Genomic DNA, 19,970 nt, shown 5'->3' with positions numbered 1-19,970 from the left:
TGTGGCTCTGCTCTCACCCTGGCATTACTCTACTGGTCAAGATCGGTTTTATCCATCCTATCCAAGGCCACATCCAGACGTCAAGAAAGAGACCACACAATGCTGTCCTCCGATGTTTGGGGAATCCTTTTTACGTCTGCTACTACTTTTTCCCATCATAGACTAATCCGTGTCAAATGAAATGTTGCTGGTGCTACTGTTAGCAAATCAAAATAAAGAGCTCTTAATTTATCATAATATAAACGTCCCTCCCTAAGTCCTGGTTCATACTCCACTACACACAGGCACACACATGACTGTGTATGTAAACACGGCTTTAAAATAAGGCTGAACATTGTACAGGTTTTATTTCCAACTGTCAGAAAACTGGTAGAATCAGACTGAAAGCCTCCCAACCTTTCATCTCAGTGGCACATAAATATGCACATAAGTGTGTGCACATGCACATACATTCAAAGTACACCCAGTACCATGAAACACAGTGAGAGAGACAGAGAGACAGTGAGAGAGACAGAGAGACAGACAGAGACAGAGACAGAGGGGGTGCTCTCAGAAGCAAACAAATGGATTATAAGCCCCTACTGGTCTAAGCCAGTAAGAATGCTCAAGGCTTTGGCTATCACTTACCTGGAGCTTTCCTCTGCTCAGTTTTACTGGTTTTCCTTCTTCAACTATAAGGCTCCTACTGTGCAGAATTGGAGTGGAATGTTGGCGACCTTCCAAGGACACTTGGACCCTGATGCTCACATCTAGGTAGGCATCTTTAACTTTCACTGTCAGGTTAAAGATATCGAGGTTGCCATCCCCCTCATACCTATAAATCACACATCCCTGCTTTAGGTCGTGCTGGGAAAATGAGTGAAAGGTAGAATTGTTGACCAGGAGTCTGCCATGTTTTGGGGGTTGCACGATGTGGAATTCAAACTCATGGTCTGTTCTGACATCTTGGTTTGTGGTGACGCTCAGGTTGGCTGTTGTTAGAAAGCTGTCCCTCCCTCTGTGCACAAGCAGCCCCGTGTTGTTGACTATGCGGACATAGGCCTCTGACACACTGACCTCGAAAAGGGATGACGTGTAATGGACACCATCTGTCACAAAAATCAGGAACCGAGCGGAGTCTGGACCATGGTGCCTGAAGAGCACACGCCCTTCCCGTAGGCCCTCTTGTCTGAACTGGTAGAGCTTCCGAACTGGGTCAGCAGCTTTCACCAAATCTCCATTGGGTATGCCATGCCGAGTGTAGAGCAACTGGCCATCATCAAAATCTATGTCGGGGTCATGGTAACAGAGATCTGCTAGCGTCAGTAAGCGCTGGCTGTCCCGCACAACGTGAAAGATCTTATCTACCACACGCACTGGCTTCTCGTCATTCTTCAACTCAACAGAAACGCTGACTTTGATCTCTGTAGACGTGTGCTCAGAGTCAAGACTTCTGACCCCTCCCTGTTGGCCCAGACCTGTGGCAGAGGCCAGAAGGATGAGTCCATCCTCCCGGGTCTCAGAGTCATCATGAACATAGACCAGCCTCCCACTCACTATGTCTTCATCTGTGAATTCAGTGGCCCCATTGTCACTTCCCAGAGAAGCAGACGAGCTGACCAGTTTCAGTTCCCCATGCTGAGGACTCTTGGTGAGTTTATATTGGAAGACATGATGGTCCAGTGTTTGAGCAAATAATTCTGATTTTGTAATTATTGTCCTTTCTCCCTCTTTAACATACAGTCCAGTGTTTGTTATAGTGATGTGTGTCTTATCTGCTTTAAGGTCTATCCTAAAGGTATGATCTTTAGATTCTACGTGTTTTACAACAATTGAGAAACTAAAAGAATCCTGTGAGTCTTGCCCGGGCATCCCCTGAGGTTCATAGCTTACCTTAGAGTCTGTAATGTTTTTTTGACTGAACATTGAACCGGATTTAAGAACTTTATTGCCAAGTAGCAGTTTTCCTTTCTTAGGCGGAATCAGTAGCTTGAAATAGAGTTCCCTCTCAGGTACTGCCACACTCCCTGCTGCAGCCTGCAGATGACCAGAATCCAATACTTTCTTGTTTGCGTTGCTAATCTCTAGAGGGATATTTTTCAGAAGTGTCAACTTCAGCCACTGCACAGTCACAGGGAACAGGAGCTCTCTGCCTACTCTTCCCTCGATGTTAACTTTAAACTTAAAGTGATCCGTCACATTTTCTTGATGCAATCCCTTGAATGAACTATAGTATCGGATCTGACCCTGGTCAACGGAACGTTGAGAAAAGGTCCTAACTGGTTTCCACTCTCCGTTGAATCCCCGGTGCTGAATTTGGCCAAACCGAGGTGGATGTGTGATGTCATAGAGAGTGTCCAGCTCATGTTGTCCGCCATTCACCTTCACGGACAAGTTGCTCTGAGTGATAAGAATGGTACCACCTTGTGGTACCACCACGCCAGTCCTGTCAGCCACTTCAAAGTCCCAAGGGACAGCCATGACCCGCAACACCACAGTATTGCTAACCAGCTCACCATCAGTTGCCCTTAGAACAACCCGAGAGTTTCGAGGACCCCTGTGCACATAGAAAATGTTGCCATCTTGTAAATCCGTGTCTGTAAAACCAGTGATGGCTCTCCCGGGCTCCCTGGCATTTTCTAAAAACCCAGCCTCTGAATTGAAGTTGTTAAGAACCGAAAACCTGAGACGCCAAGAATCTGTGTCGGGATCTAACACCTGTATCACACTGGGCGTTAGTCGTTGCTTGGTGTTCTCAAAGAGAAGCAGGTGTCCTTCTGGGAGCTTAAGGTATGGGGGGTCATTCACTGGAAGGACAGTAATGTTAAACACATGTGGAACAGGAGCCTGCAGCTGGGACGGCAGTGCCTGCTTGCTACTAGAAAAAGCCCAAAACGTAAAAGAATCTGTGGGCTCTTCTGAACCATCGTGGACATACCACACTTTCCCACCCCTCAAATCTGACAGAGTAAAAGTCCTCTCCATTTCCTGTGCAGGCCAAGCATCTATCTGAAGGAACCCGTGACCTGGCATTTCCTGTATCTTAAACAGTATCTGAGAAGAATTGATACCCAGATCCATGAAGTCCACATCTACTTCTATATGCCTTTGTCCCAGTAAGGCTCGTCCACCTTCTTGGACTTCTAACTTATTCAAAACCAAAAAGCTGCCACTTTGATTTTTCAGAGGAGAACTGGGAATGGTCATGGGAGGGGATGGCTCTGGTGGAAACAGGTCTTCCCCTGCCACAGAAGGATCTGTACCACGGAGACCCTCGCTTGTGCACCCAGCCGAAATGTCTCTGGAGACAAGAGCATCCCGTAATGCTCTCTTTTCCAAATTGGCTTCTAAGGCTCGCAGGCATCCTTTCAGAGACATGCCTCGAACAGATTTCCCAGGCATAGACACAACTTCTAAGCCGCGCACAGTTTCCCACATCCGGTCATCCAGGCCACCCACGAACAGGGGTCCTTCCGATACAAATGCTTGGCTTTGCAGAGGCAGCCCCGCCCTTTCCCTGTGTTCATCCACCATGATGTTCACGTGCCTCCCTGTGACTCTAAGCTGAACAATGTGCCACTTGTTGTCACTAACCAAGCTGAATGAAGAGAGTTGAGTTTTTGTTCCACCCCTTCCTATGTGAGCCTTCAGTAGACCCTCATGGATTTCCAAGGCAACAAAATCTCTTCCTCTGCCCGACTGAAATAAAAGCAAAGCCTGCAGGGTCCTAGTTTGCAGAGCAAATCTCAGGAACCCTTCCCCGTGTACCTTCCATTCTGGAAAGGTAACATAGGACCTAGAGCTGAAAAAGCTAATAGCTTCATCCTTCCCAGCAAAAAACTCATCGCTACACCCCAGCGATACCTCAGAAACCTTCTTAAAGCCAGGGTATGACCTAAGGGACGTAAGGATCTCCCTCTGGTTAAACACCACATCCTCCATGCATCCCCGGAAGTTGGGGGTCTTCCTGTCCAGGTAAGGGACACTGAGCCCCCCACGACCTCCTATATAGATTCCATGGTGAAAGGTGAAGTTACGCATCCCACCCGCCAGCTGGACGGTTGTCTTGTAGTGCTTGTCAATGACCAAGAGAACAGCATCCTTGCCATAGCGCAGCTCCAACGAATGCCAAACCAAATCGTCCACACGAAGTTTTTGCTCAGAAAGGAGGAGCTGTTCCCCCGTACCCATGTTTATTTTCACCTGAAAGAGACCAGAGCCATAATTAATGATGCCCATCAAGATGTTCATCCCTGTGCTCTTGGGGAATGGGTTGCTATGGACTGACCCCTACTAAAACTCATAGTTGAGGCTTAAATCCCCAACCCAGCAGTGTCGAAAGGTGCTGAGGCCCCAAAGAAGCCATTAGGTTGTTCAGAGGGGTTAATGCAATGTCCTTCCAGAGAGTGGGTTCTCTTACAGAATGGACTGGGACATAAGAGGGGGTTGTTAGAAAGCAGGTAATATTTAAGACGTGCTAGAATAACCGGAGATAATCCCACCCTACGCAGCGTGTCATCTTATTTTACAAATTATTCCAGTTTGTTCTCTCTTTCTGTTGCTTGGTGTTCTCTAGGAACTGAATGCTTACATATTTTAAAGTTTTTTTTTTTTCCAAAAGCATACCTGTAATATTCCTGACAGAAGTTCTATCAGGCAATGGTCGGTTTTCCCGGCTGCAAGGAAGAGTAAGCCTTGTGGCTTGCTGGTTTGAAATCTTAACTGAAGCGACAGCTCAGGGGAAACCTCGGTGGTGCTGAGCCCCACGTAGCTTTCCCCATAAAAAGATGCTACGGGGAAGAAAAGCACAGTCAGGACATGGACTACGCAATGACTACGCATTATATTTCCTTCCTCTTCATGGACTGACCCTGCTGAAGAAAGCTGCCTCCCCAAAGGCCACTCCTGCTCCCTAGGGTGCTCCACAGACCCAGCATGCCGTACAAAGCCTTAGCTTTCTCTTAACCCTCTCAGGACAGCTCTGAGAGGTCTCTTCTTCATTAGAACCCTCTAAAGGAGCTGCCAAGGTCCTCACTGGTGCAGAAGCAGCTCAAATTCCTCATCCCCACAAGTCTGGCCCCTTGCTGTCTGCGGGGGCTGATTCGGGGCTCCCTCTAATAAACCTTTGCGTGTTAAGTTTCAACTCTGGTTTCGCTTCCCAGGGAACCTAACTGGTAGTAAAAGTGGCCTTAGACAGTGACTCTGGGAGGGAGTTGACTCTGAACCACCATCAACTGAGATGATAATGAATGAATGTTGCTGTCGACAGGTGGGGCCCAGGAAACCTGGCAGAGATGCCAAAGCCCCACTGGTTATGAACTGAGGTGGCATAGTAGTAACAGAGTGCATACTCATCCAGCTGTGAAACACTAAGCTATAAAAAGCAGAGAGCCAGTGTAACCACGAGAACAATGAGACTGGATACTGACCAGCTTGAGGTTTTACAAAAAGATGCACTGGGAGAGGCAGGTGTCCTTCTCATTGCTCACAGCAGAAGGACGGAGGAAGCTAAGGTTCATATCAGAACCACTGGAATAGCCAACCTCAAAAAGTCCCAACTAAACGAGCTCACTCTGAGGAAGCAAAGGCTCTGGTCGGATAAATCAGAACACCTCTGTGTGAAACTGGAAATCCGCATTGGTGCAGTGGAGCAGCTTGACGCCTAGAACCCCCTGGAGCCCTCTGAGCCCACAGGTACAGGTTATTCTCTTATTAAGGCCAGCACCTCAGAGTTTGCAGAAGCCTTTCTTCACAAAATATCATGGGACCTCTAAAGACAGACCCTATTGTTCCTGCCAGCAACTAGGCCAAAAGCAAGGGGAAAGTTACAACCCAGCCTGCCCAGGTTGGCTGGATATGAGATAGATAAGGCACATACGAAGAGGGTGTCTATATGATCACCTTGGATGCTTCCCCCAACTCCTCCCTCTCTCCAGGATTTCCCTGTGTAGCCCTGGCTGTCCTGGAACTAGTTCTGTAGACCAGGCTGGCCAGAGATCCACTTGCCTCAGTCTTCCAAGGGCTGGGACTAAAGAAAGGTGTATGCTATCAGGCCAGGCTCAACAGTGGGTCCCTTTAACTCTGCCATGCTATGTGCTGCACCTTAGCATTTATTACAGTCAGGGAAGCAGTAGAGAATATACTGTAGCACCCAAGGACTAAATTCAATACCATATACCAATGTACGAAATAAGTTTAGAAAGAAAAGGAATGTGGCAACATGATACTTCCAAGAAAGTATATAATTCTCTAACACTAGATTCTAAAGAAAACAACACTCATGAAATTCCCAATGTACTGGCTGGTTTTGTGTGTTAACTTGGCACAGGCTGGAGTTATCACAGAGAAAGGAGCCTCTCTTGAGGAAATGCCTCCATGAGATCCAGCTATAAGGCATTTTCTCAATTAGTGATCAATGGGTGAGGACCATTGTGGGTGTTGCTATCCCTGGGCTGGTAGTCCTGGGTTCTATAAGCAAGCTAAGCAAACCAGGGGAAGCATTCCAGTAAATAACATCCCTCCATGGCCTCTGCATCAGCTCCTGCTTCCTGACCTGCTTGAGTTCCAGTCCTGACTTCCTTTGATGATGAACAGCAATGTGGAAGTGTAAGCTGAATAAACCCTTTCCTCCCCAACTTGCTTCTTGGTCATGATGTTTTGTGCAGGAATACAAACGCTGACTAAGAATTCCAATAAATGGCTTATTTAAAATGATAAGGAAGCTGAATAAACTCAAGAAAATACATATAAATAAGCAAGACCAGAAAAATAATACATCATGTTAGTATGAAATTGAGCAAAAGAAAGTGTGGTATATATGCACACAATGAAGTCTGATTCAGCAATAAAGAACAAAACTGTGTTATTTGTATGAAAATGGATGGAACAGAGATCTTTATGTTAAGTGAAATAAGCAAAACTCAGAAAAAAACTAATATTGTATATTGGCTCTTGTGCAAAGTTTAGGATGTAGACATAGGCATATGAAAGTGGAAGGGGAAGTGGGGAGAGGGAGGGTGACATGAGAAAGGGGGAACACAAGGAGGAAAGGATATAGGAAAATACACAAAACGCATGTATGACAACTTCAAATGAAACCTGCTATTTTGTAAAAATGAGCACATACTAGAGACAAAAACACTTAAAAATATCAAAAACATAAAAAACAAGAAAGAAATTCAGTAAAGAAACGGGGATCTTGAAAGGGAATCAAACAGGAATCTTGGAAGTGCAGAGCTCAACAAGCCATTTAAAAATTATAGTCAAAAGCCACAACAGCAAACGGGATCAATAGTGAAAGAAGAGCTGAACTTGAAGACAAGTCTCTTTGAAAGATATCTCCCAGATAAGAAAGAAGACTGAAAGAGAAGGCAATGGGGGGTGAAGATGAACTTTGGGGTTTCATTAACAGTACAAAGGCTGCACTCCAATCATTAACGGTACAAAGGCTGCACCCCAGGAGAGTCCAGAGGAAAAGAAACATGGAAGGCATACAATGTCAGTTACATGACATAATGGTTAAAAGCATCCATCACCATGGAAAAGATGTGGATGTCCAGATGCAGGAGAGACAAATGACCCAAACAGATGTGTCCAAAAAAGATACTCATGCCAACTTATTATAGTTAAATTGTCAAAGTCACAAGACAAAGAGAATTGTAAACCCTGAAAGCAAGAAGCTTCCAAGTTACATTTAAAGGAAAGTTCATTAGACCAAAAAATAATTTCTTTTTTAGCAGAGTCTTCCTACATGTCCCAGGCTGGCCTTGAATTCTGGACCCGGCCTCGAACCACTAAATGCTCAGATTGCAGGCATGTACCAAACATGTCTAGTTGCCAAACAGAAGACACAGCAGAAGCAGCCCTTGTCAACAGAGCAAAAGCACCAAACCATAAAAATGAATGAGAGGAATCATGGAGCAAATAGAACTCAAAGCAAATAGGAAAATTAACACATTTATCAAGCGTAAGGCCGTATGTACATATAAAAACCTTCAGTGCAGATAAATCCCCAAATTAAAAGATAAAGCCTGGATGAACAGATTAAGAAATAAAATAAAGCCCAACGATATGGTGCCTATGAGAAACTGACTTCACTGGTAAGGCACACGCAGACTGGAAACGAAAACATATCCCACAAAGACAGAAGCCAAAAATAATCAGAGACAGCTATTCTTCAATAAGACAAAATAAATTTAAAGAGAAAAACTGCAAAAAGAAATCAAGAAGGTTAGAATGACCAAAGAATCAATGAAACAGAAACAGGTAACAGAGCCAAAGTCTCAGAAGGTTAACGGCATGTGCCAGCAAGTCAGGTGTCCCAAGTTAAGACTGACCTTATGACCCACACAGTGGAAAAAGAGACTCAACTTCAAGTGTTGTCCTTTGGCTTCCACATGAACACCATGGTACCCCCACTCTCTCATACACACACACACACACACACACACACACACACAATCTTTTTAAAATGTAAAGACTATAAACAGTTGTAAGTACATACGAACCTGTGTAGAAGCACAGACTTCCATAAAACAATCTTTAGTAGAGCTAAAGAGAAAGATGGCATCTAATACAACATCAGTAGGAGGCCGCAGTAACACACTCTTGAAATGAATAGATCATCCAGATAGAAAAGTGACAAACATAATTACAGCATACTCTAGATCAAATGGCTTTAGTAATAGGTACAACAAAGGATTATGATAAAAGATTGCTTACATTCTAAGAGACTGGAACTTTTGTTAGATCTCACAGCCAGAGGTGGCAGCTTAAGACTGTAACCAACTTGTTGGTTTGACATGCCTTTAAGAGACAATGAAATAACCAACCTCACTTGCCTTGTATTTCCATGTAATCAGCTTTTAAAAACAAAACTAACGCACAGCTGTAGTCTTAAATCCTGTACTCTTCCATGCTCATGAAACAGAGTCATACAGGTGAGTCATGATAATTTTTGGCTGGAAAGAGCAAACAGAGGCTGAAAACAGCTTTGTAAAATGAACATTCACCATAAATGCTGAATGCAACATATGGATATTGTTTGATAAACAATAATGTTTGTTATCTGGGCCAAGTGAGGTCAACTGAGGTCAACGATTTAATTCCTTGTAAAACTCTGTTGAAGATTTCTGTGACATATCCCTCATTCCTTCCCTCTGTGACGTATTCTGTGCTAGTCAATAAACACAGAACAAAGCCCTTTGATAGGGACACTCACGTGCATAGAGAGAGACAGACAGACATATAGACATGAACAAGCATACAGGGACAGAAAGACATACACACAGGGGGAGGGAAGAGACACGGGGACAAATTTACCAGACAGTTTTCAGGAAGACATGGTTCAGACTCATGCAGTAGACAGAAAGGAGGAAGAAAGACACAGGGAGACTAAAGGAGAGAGTTCAAATCTGGGCTCACTCTTGGTTAAATGATACCAAGAGAAAGTGTTCTGATTTCTTTCCTAAATGTGTCTCTGACACATAATTGGTGACTTTGAGCTCATTATTAAAGTGTTCAAACCAACCACAGGCAGGCATTTTCAGAACATTTTACCCACAACTATAGAATATACCTGTTTTCCCTTCAGTAGCTAGAACTTCCTTAATAGATCATATACTAGGTTCAAAATAAATCTCAACAAACCCAATCCAAAATCATAGCAGTATCTTTTCACATCACCAGGGAAACACAACTAGAAATTAACAACAACAACCTTCAGAAGCTTTGTAAATTCAGAGACTCAACAAGATGCTACTGAGCACACCAGGAGTCATTAAGGAAATCAAAGAGAAATTCAAAACTTTCTTGAAAGAAGTGTGAATAGAAACAATCTATCAAAATTTCTTGGATACAACAAAAGCAGACAAAGTATGTTTCAAAATAAATGAAAGATCTAAAACAAGCAGCCTAATGACACGTTTCAAGGGCCCAGAGAGGTCAGAGTAAACCAAATTAGTCGGAGGAAAGAAATAACTAAGATCAAAGAAGAAATAATATAGAGACTAAAAACTGAAGTAAGATCAATGAAGCAAAGGAGTTTTTAAAAGACAATAAAATAAAGTGCTTAGAAATAAATTTAACCAAGGAAGTAAAAGAAAAATTAGAAGACATCAATGAAAGAAATAGAAAAAAAGATACAAAGAAGAAAGGCATTCTATATTCATGAATTGGAATAATTCATATTACTAAATTGTCTATATGATCTTAAGTGATTTTTCAGATTCAAGGCAATCTTTATCAAAATGCAGATATCCTTCAAAATAGAAAAAAATCTTAAATTTTATATTAAACACCAAAGATATCACAACACCTGATTTCAAAGCACTCTATAGTGCCACGGTTACCAAACATCATGTCACAGCACTGGCATACAAACATACAATGACCAATGGAACATAGCAAGCACTCCAGAAATGAACTGATTCTCAATAAAGGTATCAAAAGCATACACTGGAGAGAGAGAAGGGGAAGCCTGATGTTAGAATCTGACCTCTATCTCTCACCCTTGTACAAAAATCAATTCAGAATCATCAAAGTCCCAAATGCAAGATCTAAAATATCGCAAACTACTAGAAGAAAAGAATATCTCATTGATATAGCAGGGACTCCAAAAGCATACAAAAGCAACAAAGGAAACAATCAACAAAGGCGGGATAACTTAAAAGATGAGAGAAGATATTTGCATGCTACTCATCTGACAAGGACTTGGTATTCAAATACACAAGGGACACAACATCGAAAGATACAAATTCCTATTATTAATAGTCTGAACAGACACTTCTCAAAAGGAAGATAAATGGTCAATAGATGCACGGAAATGTTTGATGTCATTAGCAACTTGGGAAATACCAACTCAAAACTAAGATATCATCTCACCCCAGTTAGAATGACTAATATAAAAACAATAACAAGTGCTGCTAAGTATATGCAGAAGTAAAGGAACTTTTGTACACTGTTATCAGAAATGTAAATTAGGACACTTGAAACAGTAAAACTGGTCTACCAGAAGACCCAGCCTTCCCATTTCTGAGCAAATATCCACAGGAACGGGAGGAAAGCAAGGGATGAGTTACATACATGCCCATGTTTTCTATAGAACTATTTACAGTAGTTTAAGATAAAATCAGCAGCAGACAAATGGATAAGTGAAATCAGATAGTGGACAACTGTTAGATATCAATTATTTCTATCAACTACAGATGATTGACGGAGATAATAGATATACAACGCACTACTATTCATTACAATCCAGCCATAAAATTAATTACAGCAAAAGTGGGTGGAGCCAGGGAACATCATATTAGTGAAATTAGCAGAAATGTTCTCTCTCGTGTGTGGAAGGTGTTTGTTGTTGTTATTGTTTGTTTATTTAGTCACTCGTACTGTAGGAAAGAGGGGCTAGAAGCTGGGAGGGAGGAAGGGGAGAAAAGGGAGGCTGAAAGTGATCCGGACACATTGCTTGTACTTAGAACACGCACAGCTAATAAGTACTGAACAAAAATATACTCAAAAACTCAATCATTAATAAGTAAACTCAATGCTAGACTATAGAGTTAATATCATTCAAAGGAAGCAAGCAATCATAAACCTCCCAGCCAGCTGAGTTCATTCTGCTGAATGCCCTCCCCCACCACACCCCCACCCTGACAGGCTTGGAGGTGGAATTGTTCAGTGTTCAAAGGCAGGAAATGTTTTCTAAATCGTAAGATCAACTTTTGAGATGACTACGTGACATTCATAAACAATATCCTTATATGTTCCCATGTTTCACCTCTCTGGTACTGATCAATTCCAGTCCCAGCTAGTGGTCAGAAAATTCCATCGCCTCCAGAGAAAAACAAGGACGTTGAATGTACCACTTCTGGTTTGACAGTCAGAGGCCACTTGATGTCCTCAATTACCCCATCTTTCCAGCCCCCAATACACGCCTCGGAATAACAATAAGAACAAACAGGAAAGCAAATGAAATCAGTTCCCGGAAGTGAAAGGAGAGGGCTCTGGTGAAGGCAAGGGTGTGACTTCAGGATCTAATCAAATTGAACGGAAACTGAAGGTGCTGTCCTAGTCCTCTGTGTGACGTAAGGGCTAAAATGCTTACTCTAACTGGTGTTTGGTAATGCGGTAGCTAAAACACAGCACTCCTAGACAGCAAATACTTATGGTGGCCTGTGATTTCTCTTATGAGACAATTTTCAGTCACCATATTTACCTTAGAATTGACTACAAGTCTGTCTTCCAAACTCTTTCTAGCTTTCTGTTTGATTTGTGTTTTGTGTTTGTTTTGTTTTGGATTTGGGTTTGGCTTACTATTTACTGAGTGCTCTTAGCATGTGCCAAGTATTGTCAGGAGCAGAAGGTGAAGACTTAATTTAACAGCTCACTGCTTATCAGAATTAAAAAATGTGCCCAGGAAAAAAGACTGCCCTTAGTGGTGGAGTTAATAGGAAGGGAGCTGCTTTGGGTGAGCCAGGGAATGAGAGAAGGGTTTTCTTTGGTATGAAGATTCAAAGATAAACACAAAAGAGTGTAGTCTTACTTTTCTGTTGCAAAGATAAAAAGACCCCAAGGAACCAACCAACTTAAGGAAGAAAGGGTTTATTTATTTTTTCTTACAGTTCCAGATAGATACATTCCATCCAGACAAAGAAAACATGGTAACAAGCAGGGGCAGACACTGTGGTGGCAGGATAGGAAGAGAGCTGGTCACACTGCATCCATACTCAGAATGCAGAGGGAAAAGGAAGTTAGACCAGGCTAGTAAGCACCAAGGCCCGCTGCAGGCAACCCACTCCTCCAGGGAGGCCCCACCTCCTAAAGTTTCCCAAACAGCACCTCCATCTGGGAACCAAGTGTGGGAACTCAGTAGGCTTACTGGGGAGGTCGTGGGGCATTTCACATCCAAACACAACTACTAACCAGGCAATCTCGATGGCTAGCAATTAGACCACAGCTGAATCACTTAGCCTGGTTGAAGGACATGCCATGGGAGGTTTCCAGCAAGACCTAGAGGATGATGCAGTAGGAAAGGCAGAGGAAAATGAAGGAGAGATGCAATAGCTCAAGGAACTGAAGGTTGTGTCTGGCTAAGTGCAGGATGAAGGGAATGGATATAGTCAAGGCTGCAGCAACCTGAAGGGGGAGTTGACCAACAGAGGGGAAGGGGCACCTTCTCTGTCTCTAGGCATTTAAAGGACCTTTACAACATGAGTGACTGGCTGTTCCTTAAACGGCCTTTATAAATCTCTACTTGTTAAAAATCTGTATTACTGATTGTTATCTGGCCCCAGTAACCTGCTACCCAGAATGAACTATAAAATTTGGAGATCAAAATCTTTGTAAGTCAGAACATCGCCTAGTTCTCAAGGCACAGAACAATGGCCAGCACATGTTAGACTACTTAATAAATGACCGCCTCGGGAATCAGGACCCTATCAAAAGGGGCTTAGAAAGGAATCTGTTAGGGAAATGACACCGTCAGACTGTAACTCAGAAGGCGACAGTACTGAAACATAAGCTTGAAGGGAGGCCAAGAAACAGAGACGTGAGTGTGCTCAGGAGATAGCTATAAAGTATGGTCCAGGAGACGCCGGAAGACAATCCTTATGAACGTTTAGATTTTGTGTTTGGTTGAAACTTACTGAGATGAAACCTGGGATGAGAAGATTTTGTGCTTTGAGTTGTTGACACACATACACATTTGGGAGCAAATGACTGACTTGCTAGCTAGGTTCCTTCCAAGGAACCTTCCAAGCAGAAGGTTCAACACTGGCGAGCCTGTGAAGAAGGCTGAACCCTATGCTGTAAACAATGCATTAAATAGCTTTCAGTTGTACAGATACAGATGGGTTCTGTATTTTAGAGAAACGAGTCTGGTGGCTCTGTGAAGTAGGATATAAATTAATTAAAGATGTATTTAGAGAAACATGGCGCACACCTTTAATCCCAGCACTTGGGAGGCAGCGGCAGGTGGATTTCTAAGTTCGAGGCCACCCTGGTCTACAGAGTGAGTTCCAGGACAGCCAGGGCTACACAAAGAAACCCTGTCCTGAAGAACCAAAAAATAAAAAATAAAAAATAAATAAAGAAGAAGAAAATAAAAAGAAAAATATTTCGGACCTATTTGCTGGCATTGAAAATCAGAATTACATTTCTATAGTTTTAGTACTCGGGCAATGTTACATTCTATCTCTTAACATACGATTGTTCTTTGAAACGCACTCCAGGGGCATTATGGCTGTCAAAATTTGTCTTTAAAACAAATCAGAAAACAAAACAAAAGTTCTCTGGTATCATTCAAATTAGAAGAGTCCTATACTGGAAAACACCTCTTACTCACTCTATGTGATTTGATTTAAGCTCACTAATCCAGTTGGAAAGGCAGATTTTGCCCTGCAGATCCTTCTTAACAATTTCTACTGTTTTAAAATTGTGTGGATGCTGTGTGCACATCAAGTTCAAGTGGACTGTTTATTCAAGAGACAGCTAAGTTTAACCAGCTCCTCAGAAGAAAATAAAATTACAAATAAGAAATAACTTAGCACAAACATCTTAAACACCCCATGCAGCCTCCCAGCAGATAAAACACAAAATCCTGCTCCCTTACAAATGTCACAGTAGAAAATCAATGGACCAACATTTGCTCTATGGCTATAGGATGAGAGGTTGACCAGATGGCTCAGTGAACTGTGAAGGGCAACAATGGCACAAAGCCCCTGTGATAAATGTGTCGCTGATGCTGTCAGAGGAAGACAAGAGCAGAGGACCGCAAGTTCAGATACACATCTGGGTTGATCTAGGTCAAACAATCTAACACCCTTCAGCTCTTTGCAGACTGCAACCCTCTAGGCTCACAACTCTCCATTTCACCCAAATATCTGCCTCTGTGCAATTGCTCTGTACTGGGTCTTCAGGTTACCCAGGCAAAACCAGCTCCAGTCTCACCCTCTCTCAGTGAGGATTTCTGTGTCTGGCATTACTGGAGGCGGGGGGACGGCAGGGTTGGGGAGGCAGCTAGTCCTGAGGTCTCCAAAGCAAAGAGTCTCCAATGCAAAGAAGGTAAGTGAATGGATTAGTCCAAGTCTCCAATGCAAAGAGCCTCCAAGTCTCAGCCTTCCCTGGTTGAGCCACCAGCTCCCTCTGCTGTGCCCCAGAACCTAGGCTCAGTTATTCATGCTCTGCATTGGTATCTGCTACCCAGACAGTCTTTGAAGCTTCCTCCTTAGACATGTCTGTCCATCTGGAGCCAGGCTTCCTCCCTAGAGTGTCAGTGCCCAAGATCTGAAGTTGACAGCTCTCCCTCCTCTTCAATGGCACCTGACTCCTAACGCCCAGAACTCTATGACCCTTCTCTATCTTTTGCTGAACCCCTGGTGGGGCTTTAAGTGTTTCAACTATGAGGAGCCAGCACTCAGAACCACCAGCTGCTAAATATAAATAAATAAAATAAAATAAAATCTGAATCTGTGCACCAACTCCCATGGAATGTCAGGATATTTACTGCAGAGCCAAAGGAGTATATGAGGAGTTCTGAGGGAGTCGTCATCTAAAAAGGAAACAACAAAAAAATTCAGTTTGTCCATTTAAAACTGCCTGAAAGTCTGTCTCCAATCAGAATGTAAAGTGGCTGTTCACCTCTCCAAGCACAAGCCAAGAGGGAACCCCACAATGTGCAAAGCGGACTGTGGGACCCTTCTCCTCTTTTGGCACACACTCACGCCACAGGCAGGCTTGCCTGGCTAACTCACTGCATCAATTGCATTATCTCCTTGTAAGTAAACGCATCCTTAAAAAGAAAAGAAATCAAGGGGGCCTTGGTTTGGATGTAGTCTGTACCCAGTGGTTCGTGCCCTGGAAGCCTGCTCTCTGCTGTGCCAAGGAGAGATGCCAGTAGCTTTAAAGGGTAGCGTGACGAGTGGGAGGCTATCTGGTTACCTAAGGCTTTACTCTCAGAAGAGGTTACAGGAGTTCTCCGGGAACCCTTGTTAGCTCTCTGGAGAAAGGAGCTATGAAATGTAAGACTAGCCCCATCCTGGACACTCTCTGGCTCCCTTCGCCCTGGCATGATGCCAACTGCCATGACTTTCTTCACCAGAACCAGCCTTAAAGTCCTGAGCTAAATAAACCTCTTTTCTCTAAAGCAAATTCAGTCTTGGGTGTTTTCTTCCAGCTGACTAATTAATACAAGATGTTTGAAAAATTCTTCCAAACAACTCAAGGTTTGTGAAGACACATTTAAAAACATTGTAAGGAGCTACAAGGCCAAGCACACGCGTGTGCACACACACACTTCTTGGACAAGCGCCCAGTCAGCCTTGTTAGAATGCAAAAGCAATAGTTGACAAGAAGATAGTCAAAATTGGAAATACTGAAAACAAAACAAAAATAAACCACTGGTGGTGGTAATATTGCTCCCGTGCAACGTATAGCCTGTTACCTTTAGAAACCAGCCAAGAATAACAGTATGGCTTACACATAGAAACAGCTGAGCCCTGTTCACTAAAAGGACCTTTACTAGACAGTATCTATTGCCAGACAAAGGTGGCTTCTGCTGTGGTGGCTTCTCAAAGACTAAGATCAGTGCTCACCTTGGACGATTCAATTGTTTAAGAACACACCCTGAATTATACAAGGCAACAAGGGGGAGGGGAACTAAACTCACATTACACATGCAGTAACTGAGGAAAATATTCTCAGGGCTGGAGGGACAGCTCAGCAGTTACAAGCACGAACTGACCTTCCAGAAGACCTGGGCTCAATTCCCAGCATCCACATGGTGGCTTCCAACTTATCTGTAACTCCAGTTGTAGGGGGTCTAATGCCCTCTTCTGGTCTCTTCCACCATCAGGCACACATGTGGTAAAAAAAAAAAGACATACATGCAGGCAAAACACGCACAGCCACATCTGTGCATTACTGTAGATGACCTGTAGAGAGGTGAGCCCGACTGGGGTGGGGAGGGGGTGAAGTAAAGACAGACAGACAGACTGACACAAAGAAAGCAAGCTGAGGTCAGATTGCTGGAGCTCTCTTCTGCAGAAACCATCGCTCACAGGGGCTCAGCACATTTGTTATATAAAAAAGAACGGAGAGACACCGTTATTGCTTACAGCTGAGCAAGAAGCCAGAGTTATCACATATAGATAAACAAGGAGGCGGGGTTTGTGGTGTCCAGCTGGATCAAGAAGACAGGTGTAGTTAACAGAATGTATAGGGGTGCAGTCTTCGGGCCAAAACTGGGTGGGGTGGGTTGTGGTTGACATGGTCTCTCTTACCATCAACATCCACACATGGACCAGAGGAAGGCTTTGCCCTTTCCCTCTTAGCCTCGCCACAGGGATAGGGGAAGGCTTTGCCATTCCTGCATGGATCTGAGGCTCTGGGATCTTTGACATGGGGAAGCCCAGGGCTTCCTCTTCTCCCTATAGCCCATACACATAAAATCAAAGAATAACAATTAAACTATTCTCCCAGGCATCACAAAGTAGATTTCGCAAGATTTGGGCTTACAATATTTGTCCTGCTGTCCTGACAGCCTGAAGAACATACATGTTACAGCGCGTGCTGCGGGATTCTTTATTCAACAAAGAAGCCGCACTCCTAACCTTAGGGAATATTGTGCCCTACTGTCTCCTACCCCACTAACTGGGGACAAGAAGAGGAGCAGGGAATAATGAATAGGAAAGGCAGGAAATGGGTATTTATTGACCATTCTTTGGCTGTTTCAGCAGTTGTTTTAGTTAAGCCTCATGGAAGATGTTATTATCGTGGTAAATTTACAGAGGCCCAGAGTAGTAACTGAGAACAGAATATAATCCTTGGGTTTGAAGTTCTCCCTTGACTAGCTCGCTGACTCTTAACCCGTAAACTTCTCTTTGCCCCCATACTATTACTGGCCCCCTGTCTGAAGCCATGTCGGTTTTTCTTCCAAAGTCCATTCACTGCTCTTTGGAGTCTCTCTCCTCTTAGACTCAACACCTGTTCCTTCAGTCAGTCACAGCAGCCAACAAGCCTCCTCTGACCCTTTGCCACACCCACCCTTGGAATCAGTCATGAAGGGGCAAGGCAGCCTGCAGATGAGGACCTAGGAAATATGAAGGAGGATGAGGAAGAAGTAGAGCTTTTCCAAGCAGCCTGCTCAGCACCTGAAGAAGTGGAAGGGTGAGGCGCCTTCAAGAACCTAGAAGGCCCTTGGACCATTACTCCAAAGTGGCCAAATGACGTCATCACGCAATGACCATGCAAGCAGCGATGCTGTTCGGCCACTCTGAAAATGAATTTAAATCCTGAGAATTTCATTTCAATACTATGCACATGCAACAGGTATGATTTAGAATTTCTTTTCCGGTTTAAAAACAAACAAAGTCACCTGGAAGTCATTTTTGAGTTGATGTTGGGAAGGCCTGGGAAGTGGAGCTCATAAAAGTCCAAAGAACCACGTGTTTAGTAATATGGAAGGAGGCAAAAAGCCAAGGGGGGGGGGGGAATAAAACACTAAGTATTTGAGCTCAGAAAAGTTAAGGTCCCCTACGGTGCAGGCACAAGAAACCAGGGATCAAAGACTAGCCCAGGTGAACAGAAGGTCCCCCAACTCACTGCAAGTCACGTGAGACCAAAGAGCTTCAGACCCAAACTAAAAAGACGTAGCCATGCTGCCCGCAGGAGTCGGCCATTCTGCTGGTCGGGTGGCCGACCTTAAAACTCAGTACACCGGGAGGAGTGGGGCACAGGCTGAGGCTGGGGCTGGAGTTGGAAGGGGTCGGCCGCCAGCAAGCCTGTGAGCAGGGCCGCGTCGCATCCTCCCCTCTGCCCAGCTTGGGGACAAGGGGCCTGATCGCGCCGGGGGGCCTGAGGGACCGAGGGCCGCGCGCCCTGCTCGCCCAGCCTCCGACCCGACCCGACCCAACTTCCACCGGCCGCCCGCCCACCCTCTCGGCGCAGCGCCGCTTGGCTCGGCCCGCCCCGGGCGGGGAAGGGAAGTTGGGGCGCGTACCTCCGAGCCCCCCGCGCGGCCCGCAGAGCCCCAGAAAGGCGGCGAGCAACAGGAGGCCGCAGGCCCCGGGCCGCCCCATCCCGCCGCGCCGTCTCCGGGGCCCGCGCCGAGCTCTACCTGCGCGGCCCGCGACCCGCCTGCGCGCCCCAGAGCCTGGAGAGAGGCGGCGCCCCGCGCGACACGACGGGGCGGGGCGCTTCTGCGACCTGCAGCTGTTGCGCGGGATCAGAGCCCTTTAGATCGAGGGCTCCAAGGCAGTGCAGGCGACAAACAGGACCGCGAGTCGGTGCCCCCCTCCCCTGCTTGCAGATTTGAAGTTTAGTGTCCCTGGGTGGAGCGGGGAGCTCCGGGCAGCAGGCTGAGGGGATAGAAGGGCAGGACCTAGGCTGGCCTTGAAACAACCTGTCCCTCTGACCACAGCACATCCCAGGGGGACAGTGGGTTTTTCTCAGCCTTATCCTAAAGCGGGCCTTCTGTGTAATGTTTGTGAATGTGTGTTGGATGAGCAGAACACGGTAGGAAAGAAGGTAGCCTGTCATTTCTTTGCAAATGTGAGCCTTACTTTTAGATTTTTTTTAAAGCTCAGTCTGAGTTAAACCTTGGAATTTCTGGAGCAACTACCTGTCAGAATAAGGTCTAAGAATTTATGTGTCCATATCACGTCTTACCTTGGGAGCCATGATTACAAGTCACAGAGAGGAGACACCCCCACACAAGTAGAGTCCAAGGAGATGGTTGGACCAGAGGCTCTCTAAAACCAGCTTCCCTGGGCTACATTTTGCGACACTAGGATTGGTCAAAATGGCAGCTCTCCAGCTACCAGGATAGTCAATGTTAGTCCTGCTTTGTTCTTAGCAAAATCAAGGATGACTTCATTTCCCACCCGTTCCATTCTTAGTTCTTTAATAAAGTGCTTTTTAAAGCAAAGAATCACATTTTGACCTTTTCTGCAGCCGAAAATCTGTGAGGCCACTGTTCCACTTCTAAAAGGAATACG

The 19,970-nt window shown here is 44.7% G+C and overlaps 1 protein-coding gene across 1 annotated transcript in view; it reads right to left on the bottom strand.

The window, feature by feature from the left end:
* The window catches only part of LOC110307747 (chondroitin sulfate proteoglycan 4-like), a 67,174-nt gene extending 48,122 nt beyond the window's left edge, over positions 1 to 19,052 (bottom strand). Inside the window, 3 exon segments of the mRNA XM_029484999.1 lie at positions 628 to 4,182; positions 4,606 to 4,769; positions 18,974 to 19,052. Of these exon segments, the coding sequence (XP_029340859.1) occupies positions 628 to 4,182; positions 4,606 to 4,769; positions 18,974 to 19,052 (3,798 nt within the window).
* Positions 19,053 to 19,970: the final 918 nt, after the last annotated feature.

This window comes from Mus caroli, chromosome 13 (genome assembly GCF_900094665.2).
Source record: "Mus caroli chromosome 13, CAROLI_EIJ_v1.1, whole genome shotgun sequence".
NCBI classification, from domain to species: Eukaryota; Metazoa; Chordata; class Mammalia; order Rodentia; family Muridae; genus Mus; species Mus caroli.
Note: the sequence above shows the minus strand (reverse complement) of the source record. Positions and strands in the feature narration are given on the sequence as shown.